This window comes from Bubalus bubalis, chromosome 11 (assembly GCF_019923935.1).
Source record: "Bubalus bubalis isolate 160015118507 breed Murrah chromosome 11, NDDB_SH_1, whole genome shotgun sequence".
In the NCBI taxonomy this organism is placed as follows: domain Eukaryota; kingdom Metazoa; phylum Chordata; class Mammalia; order Artiodactyla; family Bovidae; genus Bubalus; species Bubalus bubalis.
In genome coordinates this window covers 11088482-11116116 of record NC_059167.1, presented here as the reverse complement: position 1 = coordinate 11116116, position 27635 = coordinate 11088482, and the positions used below count along the sequence as shown (strand labels likewise).

At 40.0% G+C, this 27635-nt stretch overlaps 1 protein-coding gene across 15 annotated transcripts in view; it reads right to left on the bottom strand.

The window, feature by feature from the left end:
• CEP128 (centrosomal protein 128) overlaps nucleotides 1–27635 on the bottom strand; it is a 601725-nt gene that overhangs the window by 280070 nt on the left and 294020 nt on the right. For 13 of the 15 annotated variants that reach the window (XM_045162006.1, XM_045162005.1, XM_045162004.1 and 10 more), the window contains 4 exons: nucleotides 26193–26543; nucleotides 17803–18453; nucleotides 10951–11115; nucleotides 6333–6374 (listed from right to left, as the gene is read on the bottom strand). In XM_045162006.1, the coding sequence (XP_045017941.1) occupies nucleotides 6333–6374; nucleotides 10951–11115; nucleotides 17803–18453; nucleotides 26193–26543 (1209 nt within the window). The remainder of the gene's footprint in view (nucleotides 1–6332; nucleotides 6375–10950; nucleotides 11116–17802; nucleotides 18454–26192; nucleotides 26544–27635) is intronic. The other 2 variants (XM_006046324.4, XM_045162003.1) reach the window with 2 other exon arrangements.

The window sequence follows — 27635 nt, the reverse complement described above, 5'->3', positions numbered from 1 at the left end:
GCTTGTTCAATATTAAATGAAAAAAATGGACTGAGTCAACAAGCGCTTTCAATGGTGATAAAAGAAATGCCATGTAAACAAAGCTGGACATTCACTGTATGAACCTTTCAGGGTCTACAAGGCAAGCTAGGCCTGCTCAGCATCTGGCAGAGCACGGACACACAGGCGGTAGAAACCTTCAGGTGGCCTATTCCTCTTGGCTAATTGACACACCCCAAGCAACTAATACTATCATTCAGTCTAACTCCTACACTCTGGATATCACTCACAGTTTCACAAGGAAATGAAACCAAACTAGCAATACAGGATTTTAGAGAAAAGTGCTCCAAAGACTTCTTTCTTCTCAAGCTCCTGTAGTTATCAACCACTCAGCAAGTTAAAGATCCATATAGTCAAAGCTATGCTTTTCCCGTAGTCATGTATGGATGTGAGAGTTGGACTATAAAGAAAGTTGAGCACTGAAGAATTGATGTCTTTGAACTGTGGTGTTGGAGAAGACTCTTGAGAATCCCTTGAACTGCAAGGAGATCCAACCAGTCAATCCTAAAAGAAATCAGTCCTGAATGTTGACTGGAAAGACTGATGCGGAAGTTGAAGCTCCAATATTTTGGCCACTTGATGCAAAGAACTGACTCATTTGAAAAGACCCTGATGCTGGGAAAGATAGAAGACGGGAGGAGAAGGGGACAACAGAGGATGAGATGGTTGGATGGCATCACACCGACTCAATGCACATTAGTTTGAGTAAGCTCCAGGAGTTGGTGATGGACAGGGAAGCCTGGTGTACTGCAGTCCATGGGGTCACAAAGAGTCGGATACAACTGAGCGACTGAACTGACAGCAAGGTAAAGATTAAATGCCTCGAAAAGTGAAAGTGTTAGTCGCTCAGTCGTGTCCGACTCTCTGTGACCCAGTGGACTGTAGCCTGCCAGGCTCCTCTGTCTAGGAGATTTTCCAGGCAAGAATACTGGAAAGGGTTGCTATTTCCTCTTCCAGGGGATGTTCCAGACCCAGGGATCGAAACTACATCTCTCATACCTGCTGCCACCAGGGAAGCCCTTCAAAATGACTTGAAATGCCTCAAATTCAAATCCAAATCAGAGGTCATAAAGACACAAACTTGGATGTCACTCCTTAAATTCACTTAAAACCAACTGGTTAGATTGTAAATGGTTGGTAGTGAGTTCACTGCCAATGGGAAAGAAGTAGGAAGGAGCTTCTCTACACCTTCGTTTCAGTCTGGGGAAGTGTGAAAGTGTTAGTCACCCAGTCATGTCTGACCCTGTGACCCTATGAACTGTAGCCCGCCAGGCTGCTTGGTCCATGGAATTTTCCAGGCAAGAATACTGGAGTGGGTTGCCATTCCCCTCACCAAGGGATGAAGGTCTCCCATATTGTGGGCAGATTCTTTACCATCTGAGCCACCAGGCAAGCCACTTCAGTCTGGGATGTAGAGACCAAATGTCCTTTCATGCATCTGTGGGTCTTGCCCCTCCCTCCACCACAGCTGGACGTAAGGTCACTCCATCGATGCATTCTAAGCGTGTTTCCTAACATCGGGCTGAGTGATTCACACATGGTAACACTCTGGTGTTTCTGTCAATTCTCTGAAAAAGTAAGGACTACTCTGGACTTAACAGCTATCAGGGAGAGATTCAGTTAAAAACACTTTACAAATAACAAATGATAAATTTATAATTTTGCCTTCAATTTGACCATTTTATTATTATTTTCATTGTTTGTTTGTTTGTTTTTAATCGGGAGAAACCTGACAGGAAATTATTCATAGTATCCTAGTTAGTGTTTATTTAAAGTGTCTGGTTTAAAGTTTGCCCTCAAATTAATATGTGGAAGTTATAGCTTTAGTCTATTCACACGATGTAAAAAAGATGAAGCACCAAAGAAAGAGTATAGATTGCCTAAAAATGGCCTAAAGTGTAATCATTAAAATAAATGCTACAAGTCAACAGCTCCTTAACTTCTACTTCTTTCTCATACTTGTGGGGGAGAAACAAACAAAAAAACAGAGAATTCTGCCTGCTACTATTAAGGAGTTCTTGGTAAAAAATGTAAAACTGTGATTTTAGCAGAGTGACTATTTTATAGAACAGATATCTGACAATCATATACATTTTTTCACCTCATGAAAAAGAACAATCCTAAACAGATGGTCAAATTAGAAACAAAACAAAATTAAACAATGCTGATTCATTTTTTCCAGTCACAGATATCTTTTATGTGGAAATATCAGGTTTTAATTAGACTTTTCTAAAAAAATTACTGATGACTTCTAATCCAAAATTTATATAGACTAAAAACAAAAAAGAAAGGATATGGTAATCTTTTGACTATAAAAACAACAAATTTAAATTCAACACTAAAGAAATCAATGAAAAAACAGAAACGTGAGTCATTTTACTGGCAGTAAATAAAGGGGAAAATACAAGAAATCTGTGCTCATATCCTGTTTCCAACACAAGCTGTGCAATGTTGGGCAAGTCACAATACTATGCTCTCAAACTCAGTTTCCAGCTTATGTAAAAATGGCATCATCATTACACTTGCAATATGAATTATAATGATCTTTTTAAAGATCCACATTTTATACAAGAAAATTATTTCTCAAGTGTTTTTAACCGATACAGCCATAGCTTTAAATTTGTTGCTACATGTCACTTCACAAACGATTTAAATAACGGATTTCATGAGAAGGAACAAAACCACATTTCTGCAAACCCTAATCTATTCAATGCTTACGTTCCTGTGAACTGCAATTGCCTTAGATTGCCTCACAATTCATCTCCTAATTGTTTCACTGCAGCTACTCACATCTCCCGAAAGAACTAATAATAGAAAATGAAGTTAAAGTATAACAATGGAGAAAACCAAGTATCATATGAGTTAGTTAAGCATCCCAGATAGCCTACGTAATCTATAAGCTGATCAGAAATGGTTCTGTAGAGACCCTTTTGACTGGAAATCCCTTCATTAGGATTATAAATCCTTCAATTGGGCCCTACTTATCAAGTTCACTGCACTGCTTGGAGAGCAGGAATCTCTGGGATATAAGTCATGGGCTTTTTTTCACTAGGGACATATTTTTGTACTGTTTTCTTGTTTTTATTTCCCCCAGACTGGCCAACACATAGACACTCATTGAAGGAGAGGGAAAGGAGGAGTGGGAAAGAGAGGGAGGGAAGGGGAAAGAGAGAGAGGAGGAGAGAATGAACAAACATCTATAGCCACAGGTCACCACATTTTTTATCTACACATAAACAGGTAAGCAGGGCTTCCCAGGTGGTGTCTGCCAATGCAGGAGCCACAGGAAACACAGGTTCAATTTCTGGGTCAGGAAGATCCCCTGGAGAAGGAAATGGCAACCCACTCTAGTATTCTTGTCTGGGAAACCCAAGAAAACCAAGAATGAACAGAGGAGCCTGGCAGGCTACAGTTCATCAGGTCGCACAAGAGTAGAACATGACTGAGCGACTGAGCACGCACGCAAACATATGAGCGTGTATGCATACACATTCGTATCTCTTCATCCACAACTTACTTATACATTACCTACCATATGTCAAGCTCTGTACCTAATCTTGGGGATAGGAAAACAACCATGATTTGGTTCCTCTCTTCAAATAGCAAACATAATTACAAACCCACCCTCCTGTTTGTTCAACAGGAACTGCCAGCTCTTCTCAAGTTGACTCCTCCTTTGTGGACCATCATCTCAAGTGATTCAACACAGTTCTGGCTCAAAACGTCCAATCAACATAGTTCTGCAGTAAGTCTTATTCCCAGTTCCCTGGCCTGTTGGGAGCCGAGTTAGGCATTACTGACAAAATAGACGCATGGCCCTAAACCCCCTCCCTTTGTTCTGTAGGCACGGACCCGGAATGAAGGAGTTAGGCTTTGTGATTCTGACTTGTTTTTCCCTTTCCTCGGCTGAGTTGACTGAAGAGAATATTAAGGTGCTTATTGTTTTTGAGAGGAGCATGAGAAGGCATAAAGCCTTCTGCAGCTGTTCTCAAAGAATAATTCATAAAGTTAATTACTGACATTTGTTCAAGGACTTATACAAAAAAGTGTTCCAGGGTGAGCACACAGGCCGCAGCTTGAGGCCATTGGAGGGATTGCTATCTGAAGCCCATTTGTGAGAAAAGTTTATGGCAAAGGAGTTTGCTGAATTTAGGGCTTAGGAATAATTAAAATAGTTAGAAGCTAAAGATTTAAGGATTGCTGTAATATTAGCATATTCTACTATAGCTTATAAAAATTAGGGACTTTAGAGATATTATTAGGTAGAAGCCCTTTCTAAGAAATAGTGAGCTTAGGATACTAGGGGCAAACAGGACTTAGATAAGAATTAAACTGAGGAATGTGGTATGCAGCCCAGACATTAGCACGAGTTAGTGTATTCACAAGGACACATGAGAAAAAGTAGATAAGAGAATCGCTGAGGAAGGAACTCCTTTTGAGGGGCAACAATGATTTTTGGAGACAAATAAATCTGGGTCCATGAGGAACGAAAAATATCAAACCTCTGACCTAATGCTTTCGTAAAAGTATAAAAGAAAATCATAAGCTTGAAATAAACAGGCAGCCCAACAAAACTGAGAGGCTGCCTCAGTTTCCCTCTCACCAACACTGCTCACCCCTTCAGGTTGAATGCCTGGCTGCTGGAGCTGGACTCCGGCACTGGCCCTTAATCCTTAACATATCATAAGTAGTTAATCAATGCTTGCTGATTGGTTTATTGCTTGGCTGAACCATTAACTGGCATCCACTTGGTAACTTAACAATAATAAAATAATGGCAGCTGCTAATTGATAGCTGATCAGGTATCAGACACTATGCCAAGCACTTTAAATACATTTTCACATTTAACTCCATTAGAATTTATTATTATACTGGTTTTAAGGATGATATAACTGAGACTTTGAGTTTTAAGCAACTTGCCTAATGCCACATGGCTAGAAAATGATTTAAACTGAACATTCTGTCCACAGCCATCAACACCTCACTACCTCTGAAAGAGAAAGGCCCTATCTGGATATAACTTGATCCAATGAAGTTTTGATTCACAGCTAATTATACTAAAAAAAAAATTAGGTGAACAAAAACAGCTAAGTCAATCAAAAGGATACAACAATCATGTAAATAAAATATATTAAACCAAAGCAAGCCCATAGGCTATGTGTGTATGAGTGTGTGTCTCTGTATTCTTAAGAGTATTTACCATTTTAGACTTTAGATACCTTTTCTTTGCATCAGCACCCATTATCAGGACTTGACTATATATTCAGTAGTTTTAACAATCAAAAGGGATATTGCTTTTAATGATCCCACTATAAACTTTCAACTGCAGACCTGCATCTTATCCCCAGCATCCAGCAATGCCTCCCACATACTAGACGCTCAATATATAGCAAAGGACTACAGGAATCCCCAATTATCTGAGGGATACATTCCAAGACCCCACCAGCGGATACCTGAAACTGCAGACAGTACCAAATCCTTTACATGTTTTTTTCCTACACATCCATCAGTTCAGTCACTCAGTTGTGCCTGACTCTTTGCAACCCCATGGATTGCAGCACTCCAGGTTTCCCTGTCCTTCACTATCTCCCAGAGCTTGCTCAAACTCATGTCCATTGAGTTGGTGATGCCATCCAACCATCTCATCCTCTGTTGTCCCGTTCTCCTCCTGCCTTCAGTCTTCCTCAAGATCAGGGTCTTTTCCAATGAGTCAGCTCTTCCCATCATGTGGCCAAAGTATTGGAGCTTCTGATGAATATTCTGATATTCTGATGAATATCAGTCCCTCTGATGAATATTCAGGGTTGATTTCCTTTAAGATTGACTGGTTTGATCTCCTTGCAGATCAAGGGACACTCAAGAGACTTCTCAGGCACCACAGTTCAAAAGCATCAATTCTTCAGCACTCAGCCTTCTTTATGGTCCAGCTCTCACATCCCATACATGACCACTAGAAAACCCAGAGCTGTGACTATACAGACCTTTGTCAGAAAAGTGATGTCTCTGCTTTGTGAGCAGAGTGATGATGCTCTACACATACATACCTATAATAAAGTTTAACTTATAAACCAGCACAGTAAGAGATTACCAATAGTAACTAATAATGAAATAGGACAACTGTAATGATACACTGCAATAAAAGTTATATGAAGGTGGTCTCTTTATCAAAATATCTTACTGTACCATATTCACCACACTTCTGGTGAGGATATGAGACATTAAAATGCCTACATGATGAGACAGCGTTAAGCTACTACTGACCTTCTGATGATACCTCAGGAGGAGGATCTCACCTGCTTTGGGTGATTCTGGGCCATCAAGCCATGATGATGTGGCTGGTTGGATGTTAGCAGCAGATTGAGATAAGAGGGCATCCCAGGTGGAAAAAAGTGGAACAGAGGAAGATTTCACCATGTTACTCAGAATAATGTGCAATTTAAAACTTACGAATTATTTGTAGAATTTTCCAGTTAATCTTTCTGCACCGCAATTGGTCCAAAATTGGTAATTTCAGTAATCTGCTGTGGCAGGTAACTGAAATTGTGGACAGGGAAACCACTAAGGGAGGCTGGGGAGAATCTACTATACAACAACTAACTCCAGAAACTGTCGACTGAAAAAAACGTACAACATAAGAGTTAAGCTTTATCTGGGGCAAATGGAGGGCTGCAGCCTGGGAGACAGCACGTCAGAGAGCTCTGGACAACTGCTCCAAAGAGGTAGGGGGCAAAGTCAATACATATGCGGTTCTGGTGGTGAGCACGGAGTTCATGCAATCAAACATTTATCTTTGCAAAGGCTTTCTGCTAGTCACAAGGAGCTGATGTCACCATCAAAGGATTTAGGGCTTTTCTAGATATGAGCAGGTGCAAGGATTGGGTTCATAAAATCAGCTCCTGAAAATATCTAACTCCCTGGAGACCTGTTCTGCCAGTTTTCCCAGAGCACAGCGTGCCTCCTCCCTGATCTCCACCTTGAAGTCCCTTAGGGAGGTATTGAATGTCAGCAGCCAGAGCAGCACGATTTAATCCTTACAGAGGAAGATGACAAGGGCAGGTGACAATTTGTAGTTGACAAAAACTCTGTTCTAAGGTAAATGTTCTATGTATTTACTTATTTATTTAATTTTGGCTGTGCCATAGGGCATGCAGGATGTTAGTTCCTCAACCAGGGATCAAACGCAAGCCCCTTGCAGGGAAGGAACGAAGTCTTAACCACTGGACCACCAGGGAAGTCTCGAATGTTCCATTTATATGAATGCACGATACTGCATATATATCTGGAACATCACAAATATAATAGTGAAGAAACATTTATTCTAAGCAGAATAAGGTAACCTTTACACTTTCAATGTATCAAAAACTTCTCTACTATTTCCTAAATGCAAATAACTAAATATATAACACGTTAATACAACTTTCTGGCTACATTTTAATTACGAAAAACTTGGAAAATTAAGCATTATCTCCAAAGCAAGTATACCCTGAAAACAGATACATTAAATATTTGTGAACATTAGACATAATGAAAACAAAGTATGACATAAGAGCTAAATTACAACAACTGTCAAGGTTGTAGGCCTAAATTTAGCAACTTAAGCACATTTAATCATAAACACGAAGTTCACTTAAATTTTATTTCCTTGATTTTAACAATTACTAGAAAGGTAAATATATATACAGAAATGACAGAGGAAAAGAAGAGCAAAGCATGCAAGTTTCTTCTAGAGGTTTATGCAGAGTTTTATGACACCCTACGCCTTGATAATTCCTATATTACAGATGTTAGTTAGTAACACTTATCAAGAATAGGATTCATCTGGCCCAGTCTATCCTGCCCTATCCTATTATCCAAATGCTAAGAGTCCTTTCTCTATTTGACTTGTATCACACTGGAAGGCAAATCCTTTCAAGAAGCTGGTAAAGACACAGGGATGGTTGGATGGCATCACCAACTCAATGGATACGAATGTGAGTAAACTCTGGGAGTTGGTGATGGACAGGGAGGCCTGGCATGCTGCAGTCCATGGGATTGCAAACAGTTGGACACGACTGAGCAACTGAACTGAACTGAAAGGCACAGAACACAAGTTTAAATATTCTATCTTCTATTCTTAGTTGACACTTTGCCACACAAGTAGTGACTTGATGAAAGTCCCTAGTATTCTACCCTATGCCTGATACATAGTGTGCATGCATGCTAAGTCAGTTCAGTTGTGTCTGACTCTTTGCGACCCTGCATGAGGAGAAGGGGACGACAGAGGATGAGGTAGTTGGATGTGATCACCGACTCAATGAGCATGAGTTTAAGCAACTCCAGGAGATGGTGAAGGACAGGGAAGCCTCGCGTACTGCAGTCCATGTGGTCACAAACAGTCAGACACAACTGAGTGACTGAACAACAACATGGACTGTAGCCCGCCAGGCTCCTCTGTCCATGGGATTCTCCAGGCAAGAACACTGGAGGCAGTTGCCATGCCCTCCTCCAGGGGATCTTCCCGATCCAGGGATCGAACCTGTATCTCTTATGTTCCCTGCATTGCCAGGTGGGTTCTTTACCACTCAGTTCAGTTCAGTCGCTCAGTCCTATCCGACTCTCTGCGACCCCATGAGTCGCAGTACGCCAGGCCTCCCTGTCCATCACCAACTCCTGGAGTTCACTCAAACTCACGTCCATCAAGTCAGTGATGCCATCCAGCCATCTCATCCTCGGTCGTCCCCTTTTCCTCCTGCCCCCAATTCCCCCCAGAATCAGAGTCTTTTCTAATGAGTCAACTCTTCCCATGACATGGCCAAAGTACTGGAGTTTCAGCTTTAGCATCATTCCTTCCAAAGAACACCCAGGACTGATCTCCTTTAGAATGGACTGGTTGGATCTCCTTGCAGTCCAAGGGACTCTCAAGAGTCTTCTCCACCACAGTTCAAAAGCATCAATTCTTCGGCACTCAGCTTTCTTCACAGTCCAACTCTCACATCCATACAGGACCACTGGAAAAACCAGTGGTCTTGACTAGATGGACCTCTGTTGGCAAAGTAATGTCTCTGCTTTTCAATATGCTATCTAGGTTGGTCATAACTTTCCTTCCAAGGAGTAAGCATCTTTTAATTTCATGGCTGCAGTCACCATCCACAGTGATTGTGGAGCCCAAAAAAATACACTGACACTGTTTCCACTGCTTCCCCATCTATTTCCCATGAAGTGATGGGCCCAGATGCCATGATCTTAGTTTTCTGAATGTTGAGCTTTAAGCCAACTTTTTCACTCTCCTCTTTTACTTTCATCAAGAGGCTTTTTAGTTCCTCTTCACTTTCTGCCATAAGGGTGGTATCATCTGCATATCTGAGCTTATTGATATTTCTCCTGGCAATCTTGATTCCAGCTTGTGCTTCTTCCAGCCCAGCGTTTCTCATGATGAGTCTGCATATAAGTTAAATAAGCAGGGATGACAATATACAGCCTTGACATACTCCTTTTCCTATTTGGAACCAGTCTGCTGTTCCATGTCCAGTTCTAACTCTTGCTTCCTGACCTGCATATAGGTTTCTCAAGAGGCAGGTCAGGTGCTCTGGTATTCCCATCTCTTTCAGAATTTTCCACAGTTTATTGTGATCCACACAGTCAAAGGCTTTGGCATAGTCAATAAAGCAGAAATAGATGTTTTTCTGGAACTCTCTTGCTTTTTCAATGATCCAGCGGATGTTGTCAATTTCATCTCTGGTTCCTCTGCCTTTTCTAAAACCAGCTTGAACATCTGGAAGTTCACGGTTCACATATTGCTGAAGCCTGGCTTAGAGAATTTTGGGCATTACTTTACTAGCGTGTGAGATGAGTCCAATTGTGCGGTAGTTTGAGCATTCTTTGGCATTGCCTTTCTTTGGGATTGGAATGAAAACTGACCTTTTCCAGTCCTGTGGCCACTGCTGAGTTTTCCAAATTTGCTGGCATATTGAGTGCAGCACTTTCACAGCATCATCTTTCAGGATCTGGAATAGCTCAACTGGAATTCCATCACCTCCACTAGCTTTGTTCGTAGTGATGCTTTCTAAGGCCCACTTGACTTCACATTCCAGGATGTCTGGCTCTAGGTGAGTGATCACACCATCGTGATTATCTGGGTCGTGAAGATCTTTTTTGTACAGTTCTTCTGTGTATTCTTGCCACCTCTTCTTAATATCTTGTGCTTCTGTTAGGTCCATACCGTTTCTGTCCTTGATCGAGCCCATCTTTGCATGAAATGTTCCCTTGGTATCTCTAATTTTCTTGAAGAGAGCTCTAGTCTTTCCCATTTTGGCTTTACCACTAGTGCCACCTGAAAAGCCCCAATATACAGCAGATACACCCCAAATTTTACAGAGTTACTGATAGGAAAGTAATGAGTCTGTTGGTAATGTTCCAAGGTTACCAACCTTCTTAAGCTTCAGTCTCTGTAACTTCAAAAATGAGCCTAATAGTATCAATTTCATAAAATGACTATGAGCATGAAGAGTGCCTAGTACAGAATGACCACTTAACCATTACATATTTTATTTTGAACCATGGTTTCCTCATGGGTTAAAGGGATCAATAAAATCTAACTCAAAGAGTTGTGTGAATTAAATGAGCACACATAAATCAATCTGTTGGCATAAATGCTTGCCATAGAGTAGGTCTTCAATAAACCATAACTCCTTTCTTTGCTACCTTGCCTATAAATACCTATTTTAAGATCCATTAGAAATTTAAAATAAAAAGTATTAGAAGGTTACTTGTTGTTGACAGAATAAAAATCACAGCATCCTAATAAACTTCTATGACTGTATCTGGCACTGATACAACTTTTCTATGAAAGCTGAAAATTAGCATTTATTAACTTCTATGTTCTAGAAGAAATGCAAATAAGCCTTTTCAATTAGAATCCATCCACGTTTTTACCTTTTCTTCTAGTTCATCCTTCAAACACTGGTATTTTAGCTTCAATCGTTTGTTCTCATTTTCATTCTGGGCTAATTCCTCTGTCAGCCTGTCACACTGTGACTTCAGCTTCTCCAGCTGACAACGCTGGACTTTTGCCATATTCTTATCTTCTAAGCTCTCTGCCTGAGGGGAAAAAAAAGGAGAAAAGAGAAAGTCCACTGGCCACAGCCAAACTGTACACAAGACAAATTCCACGTTATATCAGTGGGCAAATACTTGGAGATTTTGCTACTTCTAAGCATTGCCACATAGACAGACATGCAAAGGAAACATCCTCTCCGTGTGTTCAAGCCCTGCTTAGCACTAACTGGGCAACCAAGTAAGTGCCAGGTACTGTACTAGGTGCTGAAGATAACAGGCATGAACCATAAAAGACACAGATGCAACAATCAAGTCTGACAACAATGAATAAGAAGCTCTTAATAATGGTGTAAGCAGGGGGCTGTGTAACCCAAAGAAGGGACACTACCTGCCAAGAAATGCCCCCACAAGGACACACTGTGGCATATCACTGCCTGATCAGTTTCCTTTTCTATAAGAGGAGCGTCACAGTGTTCCTTTTCAAGCTACCTCCTCGTCTTCTGTGAAAGAATTGTGTGCTTTTTTGTGCAATGTAATTATGAATAGCACTCTTGTGGGGTTAAAAAGATTATGAATCGCAGCAGTGAAAAAACTATAAACAACTAAGTATGTAAAAGAGGTTTACCAGGGATTATTTCAGTACCAATAATGCAATAATGTGCCTGGTTTTCGTTTATTATTTGAAATATAACCAGAATCAGCTTTAAAAAAAAAAATTAGTAATTTCCTAATATTATTAGGAATAATGTGTGGAGGGGATTCAACAAAGATTTGCCAGGTATGTGAACTTAAATACCTTTGAAAGGACAACAATGAGGATGCTTACTCTATGTCAGGCATGGCATTAAGACCTTTTTGTATTGCTTTTCCTCATTTCATCCTCACCACAACCTGACCAGGGAGATATTATTCCTGTTTCCTTTTTTGAAACTCGAGCAGAACAACACTAATAATTCTCCCAAGGGGATACAGTGACCATAACACAGCCAGGATTTGAACCCAGAAATTCTCTCTGCTGCCCACGTTTTCAGCTGCTCTGCCTTACTACCTTTAAAAGGTACATACAGCATAAGGTTTGAAAAACCAGCTGGGTACACTTGCAACACGGTTAGTACAAGTTACAGCCACGAGTTACTGACAGCCTGTAAGTACCTACATAGAATCTGTTTAAAATACATTGCAATGCCTCAAATATATTTGCTTCTTTCCTTTGTATACGTTTACTGTATGGATTTAATTAGGTACATGGGAACATAATCATGGGAAGTAGTTTCCCGAAGGGAAGACATTGTGTGAGTTTCAGACAAAATCTCCATCTTATTCACCCAACAAAATTCAGTGAAGACCTGATGCCACTTTGAGTTAACAAAAGAACTGATCTTTTTTTAAATTAGGAATCCTGTGTTCACTATCCAAAAATAAATTTTCAAAATAGAGTCTTCCACCAGGAAAACTGTTCCATTATGATTTTAAGCTTCAGCAGAATGCCTGGCTGTTCTTTGTGTCTTATAGAGAGCATGGGTATAGACAGTCTTGCCCTAAGGCCAGTGGTGAGCTGGGCCAGCTCACAGAGACTCTCAGGGAGCCGCTGTGTTCAGCTCCCAACTCTGTGTCCAGTGATGATGTTTGATAGCTTCAAACCAGTCAAAAGGGGGCTCTTAAATCACTGAACCTGGCAAATGCTACAGATCAGGGCTCCCTTCTTTGCCCCTGGAGAACTTGTTTTAGAACATTTACCAGAACACTAATACCTAGGTTTGACGAAGAACTTATTTCTTTTGGTGGTCTCATTATTATGTTTACATTTCATTTAGGGTTTACACAGTGATGTCACTCACAAAAACCCTGAGAGAGAGAAAGACGTGACTGTTCCCGTTCTACTGATGAAGTACAAAGAGGTTAAGTAACTTGACAAAGATTATATAGCCAGCAAATGGCAAAAATACACAACTCTACTCTTGGTCTTCCGATCCCAGTAAGGGCTCTACAAAATTATCTTTGTTGAAATCATCTTGAGGTGGTAACAGCCTTCAAATAACTTTCAAAGAGCCTTCAGATACTAATAGCAGCAAGAACACTTCATTATAATATTTTACATTTAAATTCAAAAAATAGGCATGAGAAGGGTAGGTCTTGATGGGGAAAAATATATAATTTGTGCAGAGAAAAAAAAATGGGTAATGTATCAGCACTTACTAGACTCAGAAAAAGTGATAAATTAAGGTGAAGCCAAAAGAGAAACACAACATTTACAGAGCTATTTATGTATAGCCCTCTTGTACATAACTCGACATATTAAATCTTTGATGATGACCACTGCTATCAACTATTTTTAATAATATAAATGAGTCAAAAGTACAGGATTATATTAATAAAACAGCATGAGGTGGGGTTGTCCCTCATGGGTGATTTCAGTTTAAGAGAACAGGACTGAGCTCTCACAATCCCTGGTCTCCTTTTAAGCACATATGCTGCTGCTCTTGTACCACATTGAAGAGTGACTACAAAATCCCTCATCTTAGTCTTCCAAATTAAAAACAAACTAACTAAAAAAAATCTAAGCAGCTAATACCTGCTGCCTGTCCCTCTGGAGAGGTATGAATACACCCCAAACACACCAAAATATAAGGCAGCCTAAACGTACGGTACATCCCAGGGATGGGGGAGCCTGGTGGGCTGCCGTCTATGGGGTCGCACAGAGTCGGACACGACTGAAGCGACTTAGCAGCAGCAGTAGCAGTGGTAGCCACAGACCGCTATGGAAACAGAGGAGCAAGAGATTTATCTCAGCCTCAGTTGAGATATATCCATCTTCAGTGAATCCATAAGAGAGGTAAAAAATTAACTGAGCCTTGAAAGGTTAGGCACCCCTTTTCCTCCTGCAGACTGGGGGAAAGACGATCTGGACGAAGAGCAGGCAGTGAGAAGTCGGTGTAGGAAATGGTCTTCCGTTTGTATGAGGCCAGCTGGGGAACAGAAAAAGGCTCCAAGTGTGAACAGCTCAGGTGGGACCACATCAGGGAAGACTGGACTAGATCTGAGACTTTGTTACTGAGATACTAATGGTTTTTGAAGGTTTCTGAGCAGGAAGTGATACACTTGGATCAGTGTTCTGAAAGAGGCAACACAGGTGGTATCTGAAGGCTGAAAGGGAGGAGTTGGGGGTAGAATGAGGGACTAAGGGGGAAGTAGGGAGGCTCCTCAGAGCTGTGTCTCACGTCTCCACAGTCCAGATCAGCAGGCTGCAGTCCACTTGCTACTATGATGCATGCTATATTGTTCATATGCCAAGGCATCCAGGGGCAAATGCAGTTTCTGTCAAGCAGGCTGTACCCCCTGACTTCACCTCCCTCTCAAGAAAGCATATTTTCCGTACAATGTGAGAATGAGGTTTTTACACAGATGATCTTAAATCTGTAAGGGCTGATTAAATTATTACCAACTCCTGCTGGAATGCATGTTTATCACACAACTACAATAGTGATGATGAGAATATGAAATATGTCAGTAACACCAAGAAGAAAAAGAGGGTGCAGTTTCAACATTCCCAGGAAAACCAAAAGTTCCTTGAAAGAACCATTTCTCAATCCATGACCTAACAAATCATGACATACACATCCTCGTGCAAAAACGCCGCCTTCCATTGAGAGTCACACTATTTCGACTCTGCCTTCCTGGTTAGCAGTAGCCAACCGACCAGTCATCCTCTTCACTGACATTTTTGGCGTGTGACCCGTTAACACCTTCGCAACAGCATCATGAACACCCAAATATCTACCCAACAAACTAACATCAAAGTTATTTGACCCATTCTCTTCCAACCACCTTCACCCACATTCCACAATGGCAACTCACTGCATTACCACTCGCCTGGACCTCAACTCTGAAAATCTAAGCTCCAGTCGAGGAACTGCTACCAAACAAGCAGCCTGCGGTCATCGATTCCTTTCCCTCCACTCTCTCATTCCCTTGTCCGTGACACTTCTTCAGTGGTAGCCACGCGGGAGCACATTACCTGCTCCCAGACTGGCCTTGTGCGGTTGGTACCAGCCTTCACATCGACAACCTGAGTCCATCCCTATCGACCTTCCCTAGCTTACTGAGCTCTTTCAGAACCTTCAGAGGAAGACACGCCCTGTCTCCTGCTGAAATCTACCCACTTTGTTATTGATCCAGCCCCTCACATCTCCCCACAGACCTTCTCCCCCCATTTGTGACAAATGGAACGAACACATCATTTAGTTCATCTTTTAGCCTGTCTGCTGCACTGATACTCACGACTATACTCTTCTAAAATGTCCTCCTTAGGTTTACAAGACACCATTCTCTTCTGGTTCTCCTCCTGTGTCGCATGTGGTTCTGTGTTCTGTATTTCCTAGGAACTCTTCTCAGTTTAGTCGATTCTTCCCTTAAACAGTGGTGTTCTAGAATTTCATCCTCTTCTTTCTCTTTGCATAATGTCATCCAAACCCTGTGATTTCAACTACCAACAATGGGTTACTGGCTCCCAAATATCTAACTTGAATCTCAACTTACTCCTCAAGTTCTAACCCATTACGTACTAAACTGTTCCACCTAGACTTTCATGATTAGGCTTAAGGTCTCTTCCACCTAACTCAACAACATGCTGAGAAGCTGGATTTGACATTACTCTCTCCAAATATGTTGCTCTGTCTATATTATCCATCTGGACAAACAGCTTCATTATCCAACTAGTCACCCAAAACTAAATCTAGCCAGTCTAGAGTCTAAATCTTTTCCAGTACAGCAATGTAGTTAAGAACTCAAGTATCTGACTACCTTAGTTCAAGCCCTACCTCTATTACTCTCCAGTGTAAGACCTTGGAAAAGTTACTTCTCACGTCTGAATTTCTTCACTGGAGAGAAATTAACATCACACAATCTACAGAGATGATGTATTAAATGAGTAATACACATAAAGTTCTTACAGTAATAAAACCAGCACAACCTAAGTGCTGAAAAAAATGTCTGCTAGTATTATTATTGTCACAACCAACCAATCAATATATGATATGTATTTTATTTTCTATATATGTATTCATATATATATGTGTGTATATACATGTATATATATATATTATATATATGCTGCTGCTAAGTCACTTCAGTCATGTCCGACTCTGTGAGACCCCATAGACGGCAGCCTACCAGGCTCCCCCATCCCTGGGATTCTCCAGGCAAGAACACTGGAGTGGGTTGCCATTTCCTTCTCCAATGCATGAAAGTGAAAAGTGAAAATGAAGTCTCTCAGTCGTGTCCGCCTCCTAGCTACCCCATGGACTGTAGCCTACCAGGCTCCTCCATCCATGGGATTTCCAAGCAAGAGTACTAGAGTGGCTTGCCATTGCCTTCTCCGAGATAGATAGATATATATATATATATATGTGTGTGTGTGTGTATCAGATCAGATCAGTCGCTCAGTCGTGTCCGACTCTTTGCAACCCCATGAATGTATTCTCTTCTCCATATCTCTGATTCTGCTTTTGCTTATGGACTCACCAACGCTGAAAGACTGTTATGCCATACTTCACCAATATCAAAAGATACAATTTTTTCACATTTTACCTTCTCTGCCTCGGGATGTTATCTTACAGTTGACAGCATGTCACATTTTCATAGGCGTTAATATGTTTTCCCAAGCACAGAGCAATGATCCACCTTACAAATAACAGTGTCTTAGGCTACATGAAATAGAATGCAGGCCTCTTACCTATTTCTTCCAGCTTCCATTCTGCTCTGCCCACCCCAACTTAAATAACTCCTAATTCACTACTGCCAGTAGACTAAACAGGACTAAAGAAAAATTAATAAATTAGCTGAAAACATTCTACAAGTGCAGCTTAATTATAGTTAATAATTTCATCTTTGTCACAAGCATTTTTATGGTAGTTGCATTTCAAGGAATTTTGAGAAAAAATATAATTAATCTATGTATTCACCTATTCAACAAGATATTTTTAATGTTCCAGGAACTGGGCACTAGGGATATAGTTGTAAACAAGAGTCAAATCCCAGTCCTCATGGAATTCTCATACTAATAAAAGGAAATTAAAAAATAAATAGTATGAAATCTATATCATATGATGATGCATAACTAAAGCAGGAAGGGGGGATAGATTTATCACACTCCTGACAATCATGTTGTGAGATGACTCCCCTGCATGTGATAACTGCTAACATAATGATATATACATCTTAGAAATACTTCCTCAAATCCAAGATCTCAATTACGCATTTACCCAGGCAATTCTGACTTGGAAAAGAAGGGGTAAATCTCAAAAAGCCTTGGGTCTGCAAAACCCACAGGCCGATCCTCATTAGTTACCATGTTAATAGGGGCCATGGTTACAGCTTCTATGGCCTTGACAAGTCTTTGCCTTTTATATTTTAGAAGATCATAAATGTTGAATGTGGGCGCATTTCAGGCCCATGACTCACTGCCACCTCTGTCTGCCTTTCCTGAACTCCCCGAACAGCTAACCGTTCTTTTTAAAGGGTTTCAGTCCTCTGCAATAGGTGCTCCCAGGTGGCCGCTATAACTCATTTCAACCTGGCCGAACAGGCACGAATAAGCCTCTTTATTGTTAGTTTTATCTCCCCTTCAGTGCTTGGGAATACAGAACGATCTCTAAAAGTTTACGCGTTATTAACTTCATGAGCCACCAGAAAATTTTCTCCAGTATCATCAGGATAACTCAGCGCAGGTACCTTCAGGGTCCTAATATGATTCTCAGCCTCACTCTTTTCCTTCTTGAAGTGCTTCATCAGCTCCTGGATATTGTGTTCGTGTTTTGTTTTCACACTCTGCAATGACGATGTGAGATCTTCCAGCTCCTTCTGGTGAACATCTCTTTCGAGCTTTAACTGACTAATGATTGTAGCTGTTTCCTCATCTTTAGATTTTGCTTGTGTCCTGAGGTCAGAAAGGCTCTTGAGGACCTCTTTCCTGGCTCTCTGTTCCTCCGCCAATTTATTTGCGAGGTCTGCCCGGATGGCACTCAAGTCCTTGATGGCCTCTTGCATCTCAAGAAGTTGAGCTTTGTCCTTGGCCTGGCTCTCCTTCAGCTCTGCAATCTGTTCCTCCAGGTGAGCTTTCTCAGCTTTCAACTGGCTTTGAATCTTATTCTGTTTTTTCAATTCACTTTCTAGCCTATGGATGGTATCCAGGGAATCCTTGACTTCCAGTTCAAGATCAGCTTGATGAGACTTAACATCACTTAGCTTCTGCTCCTTACAATGAAGCTCCTCCTCTTGAAGGGCACGCTTGGTCAGCACATCATTCAATTCCTTTCGGAGATTCTCTATTTGTTGCAGCGCTGCATAAAGCTGACTTTTCAGTTCATCCTTTTCTTTTTGAATCTATCAGATTAGGAACAGAAAGCAAAAATTACTGTAAAATTCACCATATACACTGCCAGAAAACGAAATAAAGTTTAAGCCACAAGGAGAAGAAAATGCCATAAAATAATACTTTGTATTTTTTCTGGTTTTAAATAAAAAATATTTTTTAGGCTAGAAAAAGGCAGAAAAATACAATTGCTCTGAAGTAGTACCACACTGAGATGTATGTTTCAGATTTTCATCACCAAAATGCATCAATCCATGATCATAAATAATTACTTAAAGGTAAGATAAAATTGAGCAGAAGAATGGGAAAAAAAGACTCCAGTTATTATTTACCAGAGATTAAAATAATACAATGTTACTTAAAATAACAATGATTTGCATTTCAGTGGCACACTTTTCAAAAGGAGAAACCTCAAAACAGATAGGGAATATAATGTGAAGAAGAATGTAGATACAGAAAGGTTTTGGTACAATCAGTCATTGTTAATCAAATAATGTGATTTGATTAGTGACAAGAAACACACCAGTATGTAATGCAGAGGTCTTTAAGTTAAAGGTAGAAATAAGGTTAATTTAAGAGTTGGAAAGGTTGGGAAGGGACTCATGAGAAAAGTCAAAGGACCGAAAGGCCATCACCCTCTGCCAGCCTCTTTGGGGATTAGGGCTATTGCTCAGGGACAAAGGCCAAGAACTAACCCTTTAATCCTCACGGTCCATCGATGCAAATGAAAAAGCCAACAGCTAAGGCAGCTGAAACTGTCCCCTCTCCCCCAACACTGACACCAATAGCATCTCCATACTTGTTTACTGATGCCTACCATAGTTTGAACCCAGGGGAAAAAACAAAAAAAAACAAAAAAAACTAAGATTCTCATTTTAGAATTAGAAATGAGTTAAAATGCAAATACTTTAAGACATTTTTATACTTTATATTTTGCACCTCAGTGTGAAACAATTCATGATAAAATAAGTCCATCACTTCAAAAAAATGGTCTCCTCAAATTTCTAACAGGGAGAAAGAGCATGAAGCTAACATGAGAAATAATACAAAGGGAGTGATTAAGCAGCTGAGCTCTGACCAGGAGAACTGGATTCTCAGCCAGGCATAAGTAGTTCTATGACCTTAAAGAAATTGTTTATCTTTATAAAGATAATAAAAGCTACATCATAGGGCTGTGATGAAGACAACTGGGAAGGGGGAAGTAAAGAGAGGGGGTGGGATTTAAGTTTAAGGAGAAACCAGGAGTCTCCGGGAGGTACTTATGCAAGACAGTGATCAAAACTGTGAAGGGAGGGGTTCACTGATAAACTACTGTTCCAGATTGAAAAGTCTCTAGAACACAGGGGAAAGAGTTCACTTCAGAGAGGATTTAAGGCAGGAAAAATGGCTAGAAATAATCATAAGCCTAAGGGTGGATGTTGGAGAAGAAAATGGCAACCCACTCCAGTATTTTTGCCTGAGAAATCCCATGGACAGAGGAGCGTGGTGGGCTATAGTCCAGGGGGTCGAAAAAGAGCTGGACATGACTGAGTGGCTAAACAAGGGCAGATGTATTCTTTTTCTATTGCAGTGTAACAAATTCCAACAAATTTCATGGCTTAAAACAACAACACCCATATATTATCTCACTGTTTCCATAGGTTGTCAATCCTGGCAAGCAATTCTGCCTTCCATCTCCTGATGCTAAAATCAAGATGTCAGCTAACCTGGGCTCTTATCTGGAGGCTTTGAGGGAGAATCCACTTCCAAGCTCATTCATGGTGTTGGCAAAATTTAGTTCTGTGCCCCTAGGACATGGGTCCCTGTTACCTTTGCTAGCTTTGGGCCAGCTGTTTTCCTGAGCTTCTAAAAGCCACTCACGCTCCGTGGCTTATGGACTCCTCTGTCTCTGCAGCCAGTGACATTCCACACTGAATCCTTCTCAAGTTTTGAATCCCTCTGACTTCCCCTTCTCCCAACAATCAGAAAGATTTATCTGCTTTGAAGGGCTCCTGAGATTAGACTAGGCCCATTCAGACAATCTCCTCATCTTAAAATCAACCATGCCATGTAACATCATCATGGCACTGATATTTCCTCCATATTCTCAGCTTCCAGAAACTAGGCTGAGGTATCTTTGGGAGGGCACTCTATGCACCACATTAAAGAAGACAAAACTGACAGAATCCAGCCTTGGCTGTAAGGCTAACATAAGGAGGGACCTGAGAATAGGGGAGGCGGCTCAAATACAGTGATTGATTTTGGAACAGATAACGTAGGCCCCTGACCTTGAGTTAAGAGATTTCCATGCAGCCCTGAAGATATCAGTAAAAATCGTGTACTCAAGATGAAGTTGTAGCAGATAAAATGTCTTTGATTGCAAAATACTATATTTATTTTTGTCACATGATGGGAAGAGCAGAGATGGGGTGTTTCAAGATGAGTCCTTCAAAGCTCAGACTCTACCACCCTCCACAACTCTCCAGGTTTCGCCCGCACCTTCAGTGTTCCAAGCGTTACATCAATTCAGACAGCAGTGACAGCCTTACAGCAGTCACAGACTATGTTGGTCAAGTTTGGAATTTCTTTGGCAATATACATACTAAAAGCTAAGTAACTTCTATTTTCTTTTGGTTAATCCTTGGCTAGTAGCCATAGCCCAAGATTTGTCTAGACATTGACTTCGTGTCTGAAAATGTCAGTGTCCTAACCACCACCTCAGTATCCTGGAGATTCCTGGGGGCCCTCGGTTGAATAACCTTTGTCTTTAGGGAATTCAAAACAATGGACTTGGGTCTCCTTTGGTGAGAAATGCTTGAGTAGAAGTGCCTAGGCCTGAGAAATCAGGCTTGTTTTTTTTTACCTCATTTAAATTTCTGCTAAATGTCCTACCTCCCTTACTTGGACTAACTTTAGCATAGATAGACGATTTGGTTTTTGCAACTCTGACTTCAAATTACCAGGCTCAGTAAATATGGACTAAAGATAGCAGATTTTCAGTCTCCCAAGGCCCCAAGATCTTTCTCTCTGCTTTTAGACAGCCCAGTTTCAAGCTGTGCTTGTCGTTCTCTTCTGGGAGTTTTCTAACGGCTGCAATAAGTACACAACAGACTCCAACATCCTAAAGTTTTCCTGAGGTGAAGTGAAAGTCGCTCAGTCGTGTCCGACTCTTTGCAACCCCATGGACTATACAGTCCATGGAATTCTCCAGGCCAGAATACTCAAGTGGGTAGCCTTTCCGTTTTCCAGGACATGTTGCCAACCCAGGGATCGAACCCAGGTCTCCTGCATTGTAGGCGGATTCTTTACCAGCTGAGCCACCAGGGAAGCCCTAAGTCATTAACCTACTGGTCACTTAATACCATCCCCTGAAGCACATCATCAAGACCCAAAGGTATGACTTCTAATGGCTCAATTATTTCCAATAGTATGGTAAGGTTTTCCAGCTTTCCCTTGAGAAAAGTCTGATCATCCCTGTCCTCACCCTACTTCTCCACGTAGTCAATCATTTTAGGTTTGTTCACTTACAGCTCCTTACTCCAAGAATTGATGTTTCATATCAGATTGGATTTTTTTTCAGCTGCAAGTAAGAGAAAACTCCAATTCAAGCTAGCTTAAACTACAAGGTGATTTACCATCATTCCAAGCAGAACTCTCCAGACACAGTATGTCAGAGCTCTAGGTCCACTGCTCTGCATCGCTCTCAGCAATACCTTCCCTCCTAATGAGGCTGTAGTCTCAGGATCATCGCAGGACAGCCTCAGCCATTTCTGGCATCACAGTCAAACACAGTAGTGTTCAGAGAAGGAGGACATCTCCCTCCTAGTGTATTTTTTTAGGAATGAGTAACATTTTTCAGAAGGTCCCCAACAGTCTTCATAGTTCACCCTTCAGATGAAGAATAGTTCTTGATCAGAAGAGGGCTAGATGCCTAGCAATTGGCCTACGTTAAATTTTTTTTTAATGTGATGGAATGAATTGAGCTGGGGTCAGGGAAGAGGAGCCAATATACATGATATTCTATGTAGGTTTTACTGGTACCACTCAAAAGCAGCAACAGAATAAGTAGAGAGTTAGGTAGATCCCAGGTTGAAGATCAGCAAAATGTGTGGGGTGGAAGTTAAGAAACTGAAGATGCCGGTGAACATGTCACCAGATTAGCTTTTCATGAAGTCCAGTCTGAGAAAGAAAAAAAACTGATTTCAAGAAACAGTTGGTCAACCAATGATATGCAGGAAGATGAAACTCCGATGGTAATAGTTAAAAGAGGAGAAAGGAATAAAACTAATGTGGACAATAAGTGACTGAAATTTTAGAACTAAAGATCAGAACACAAATTATAGATGATGACAAATTTTAGCCACAGAAATTAGCTGCAGAGTGATTTGAAGGTCACTATACAATAGGAAGCTAGTGAAATATAAAAACACAGAGACCAATGGGCTGCTGACTTAAACTTGGAGATCACCAATGATAATAGCAAAATTATATGTAATGAAACAGGTTGAAGGGAAGCCAGGGGTGAAAATTCTTGAGAAAAGTGGAGGCTTAATGGAGACATAGTAGCAGTCAGGAAAAATGGGAAGGGAATGTTCTAACTGAACACTGTTTCCACTGAAGGAGAGCTATAGGGGAAGATTATGAGAGAAGGATTGAAAATGGGTGGTGTGATGCCAAAGGAATGATACTGCTTAAAACCATGGTGATTTATAGGAACAGGAATCAACTCCTCAAAGGCCTATCAAGTATGTACAGTTCTTTTTCCTTTTTTTTAAGGAACCAAAAGGTAGACAAGAAAAATTTTTAAAGAAAACAAAAGTTATTTTTCTGCATGGAAGGAAACATGCAGAGAGTGCCGGGTTATACTAACATATCAGTACTCTAGCCTTTCTTAAATTGCTTATGACAAGACTGCATACACATTTAGAAAGTGTGCACTTTAGCACTGATCCTCCTTACTTTTCAACCATTAAGAAATTCACATTTGAAAAGATAGTATATATTACATACAACTCTTTTATTTCCCTCAGCATGAAAGCAATACACAGAAGGAAAAGATGGCAATTTAAGATTCTCGAAGTCAAATATTATCAAGGAAAAAGCTCAATACATGGGCAAGTCAATTATCCTGCCAATTCAATAAGAAAAAACAAAACCTAAGAATCATTCCCATTATCCATGTTAAAAAAAAAAAAAACATGAATTTGGAAACACTCAGAAAAGCATACATTATGATCAAAACCCAAATTGAAATTTTTTTCCTTATTATTTTTAAAGTACATATAAAAACCAATGATTTCAAAAGCACTTTAAAGGAAAAAAGGCAAAAAATCACAATTCTTGACTAGATTATTTATATCAATAGAATGCCCGGCCTTCTAGTGAATGTTATATATATCGATAGAATGTTACACCATCTATGTATCTCTGAAGAACATCATGATTCCCTGATGTAACCATTCATGTCAGTGTCTTTTAAGAAAAGTATACATACTGACCTGTCTGGATTTTTTCTGCAATGATATGCTATTTATTTGATGTGCCATATGCTTCAATAATGAAACGGTTTTGTAATATGATATATATCTGACATCTTACCAAGATTTCATAATGTAATGTAAAAAGCAGGAAAAAAAAAAATAAGAGCAATAGTTAAGAGAATAAATGCTTTTGGCTTTCTAATGAATTTTAAGTGGCACATCTTAAAGCAGAAAATAAGTGAACCTGGAAAAAGATAGATGGAAGTAGGCAAGGAACTATTTTGAAAATGCAAAGACTGCATCTGTTAAGCACATGAAAGTGCTCAATAAAGTTACTTATTAAACAATTAATACATTCTCTATAACATGCTTTATTTGTAAACCAGTATCATTTTTACCTTAACATACACTTCCAAATATACCCTGGAGTCACTTTTGGAAAGTAATTCATCCCCAAAACACAAAATGTGAGTAGACTGTCTTACTACTGCCCTAACGTGGTTTTCTGTTTTATTCAAAATTAAATATTCTTCAGAGGCATTACTCAGTAAGGTATTAAAGATATACTTTTTCCAAAGTGATTTACAATGTATTTCCATATCACAGACTTACTGGACACTTGAATCTGCAGTAAAATATGTTACCCTTTCTTCTTTGATTAACCATTGCTCTAACTGCAACATGCTGCATTAATTTTTAAGGCTTTTAAAGTGGAAATTACAATGCCTGCTGTGATAATTGTAATACTACCCTAACTGTGGCAATCACTTTAAAACTACTTCTTTGCTTATCATTAGCAATGCTAAGTGATAAAAATAATTTTAGCAGGAGTATTCTGGGAAGTGATTGTTTAACAATTTTTAATATTTAAAAAGCTCAATCGAGAAAACTCCCCTGGATTAAGATACTGTCTGATGACATGGACCCTTCTAAATTTCCTCTCATTAAGTAAAATCCCCAGATGGCTCTCAATCAGTCAATTTCCCCAACCACTTTTCTCTCTCCCTACCTCCGTTATAGGCAGACTCATTGAACCAATTGCCAAACCAGGCTGACAACAGAATAATCAAGGTAGACCAATCTCCTGGGATCAAATCAATTCAGATTCAAGTCTGAAAGCTTCAGAAGGGCTTTACCTTGGGGCAATAAGTCACCTATTAAGTGTCAGGTGGGTTAAAGTGAAAAGCATTCCACAGTCAGTGAAAAGTGATCACTTTCTCCATCTTTTATATGTCCAAGAAATTCGTATGTAAAAATACAAGCATCGTGTCCATGACAGCTCATCTGTCATGAAACAAGCATCTGTCATTCTTAAGTGCTGACAATTGATTTTATAGGTGTAAATGCCCTACATTTTGCTTTCTTTTGAAAGAAAGTCAACTTATCCAAATGATTATTCTTCTGAAACAGAGTTCTTGACAAGTGACAAATGACAATGCAGAAGTGATAAACCAAGACTAAACATGGATAAAAATCAATCATGACTTTCCTGCTTATTATCTTATAAACATCTGGGTTTAATTCAATGCAAAGATATAGTTGAGAATCAACACAGGAGCATAAAATCCATTTAAAATAACTGATTATACAAGAGAAAAGATGACGTTAAATGTATACACAGATCAATGAAATGCTTTTTGTTGCTATCGAAGGAGCACAAAAGCCTTCAAGAGGCTTGAGATTTGACAATATTGCTCAGTGAGATTATCAGTGTTACTCACTTAACTAAAATTACAGTTGCTGCCAGAAAATGGTCCAGCAGTAATGACTGCATCTTAAATGCTTCTTTCCAACCAATACTGAAGTTGAGATATACAAATAAATGAGATTTTAAAATACATTCACTGGAGTAAAAGACATGTGATATTAAGGAAGATTTTGTGATTTTCTTCCATTTGGATATTAAAGAATAATTTCCAATCAGGGCAGGGCAACCCACTCCCATGGACAGAGGAGCCTGGCTGGCTACAGTCCATGGGTTCACAAAGAATCAGACACGACTGATCAACTTAGCACAGGGACCACTGGGGAACTAAACACTAAAATAGATGAGGAGAGTGGATCTGTTTTAAGGGTTAACTCTGCAAAGCCACAGAATGTTAAACTACTACAAAACCTGTACAAAGATTTTATCTTTGTACCTTGAGATAGTCAAGACATAGAGACTCTTCTATCAAGAACCTCTTGATAGGTCACACACACAGCACAGCACTCAAGAGTTTGTTCAAAGGACAAATGAGTGAATGGTTGGTCACAGCAGAAATCATTCCTCAGGAATGTGGCTTTTGTACCTGATTATTCTTGTCTGACATTTGATCGAGACTTTCAGATTGTTTCTCCAGCGTGCGTTCTAACTTCTTATGCTTAAGCTTCCACTGCCTAATGGACTCCTGAGCTTTCAGCTTCAGCTCCTCTCTCCTCTTCTCTGCCTCCTGTCTCAGGCCCTCGGACTGCTGGAACTCCAGAAGGTACTGCTCAGCCTGCTTGGTGGCCTCCTCGGCGTGCTGAGTCAGCTTCGTGATCTGCAGGTCAGCGCGCTTGTGTTTGGCGTCACACGTCTCAAAGTGCTTCTGGATCTCCGTCAGTTCATCCAACATCTCTAGCTGCTGTTTTTCCCTGTTCTCCAATTCACGGGTTAAATTCTAGGAATAAAGCATGTGAAGGATTAGGAACATGTTCTTGTTTACATTGGATGTGTAATATATCATCAAACAGGAGTCACTAATGTCATCAAATTAGCAATCCATCTAGAAAATATGATCCTTTCCCATGTATTTCATGATATTAATTGAGAGTAATTTTTTATAAAAATATTTTCATTTTTAGACTACTTCATTATCCAAGAAGGGAAACTATGTTTTTTTCCCCAATTGACTGTCACTAAAACAGAAAGCCTCATTGATGAGAAAAACAACATGTATTACTTCAGTAAGAATCTAGTGTCTTGTACAATGAAAGAAATGTCAATGTTTTAGAATTTCTCAGATTGTCAGAGCAATTATATGCCATTATACATAATGCTTCACTTTCTGACAGCAAATAAAATTTTGTGATAATAAAATAAAAATCTGTAACAAAAAAAAAGAACATTGATGATAGAATCACCAGTATAGACGATACTGTAATGTGAAAGTCCATTTAAAAGTGATAAATTACTTATAGATAGGTTATTTGACTGGAAATACATAATGTTATAAGTTGATGAACTTATCTCAAGCTATACAAATCAATGGACAGATTTTCAATTCATAAACTTAAATTTACATGGAATACTTACCTATTCAAGAAAAGAACTTGAACTCTTAAAATCTAGTTTCTCTAAACCAGTGGTAGCAGTGGTTTAGCCGCTAAGTCAGGTCCAACTCGTGTGACCCTATGGACTGTAGCCCGCCAGGCTCCTCAGTCCATGAGACTTCCCAGGCAAGAATACTGGAGTGGGTTGCCATTTCCTTCTCCAGGGGATCTTCCCGACCCAGGAGGGAACCAGTTTCTCCTGCATTGGCAGGCAGATTCTTCACCAATTGAGCCACCAGGGGAGCCCCCTCCTCAAACCAGAGTTGGTCAATAACACACTTGGAACTTACACTAAATCATCATGATTCAAATGTGTTTTTAATTTGAGAAGAGTGGTGAGCAAATACCGATTTTTTAACTTCAAAAATGAGAGTACATTAAATAACATTTTATACAAATAAAAGAATGTTATCATCATTAACGTTAAGCCACTCTTGTAA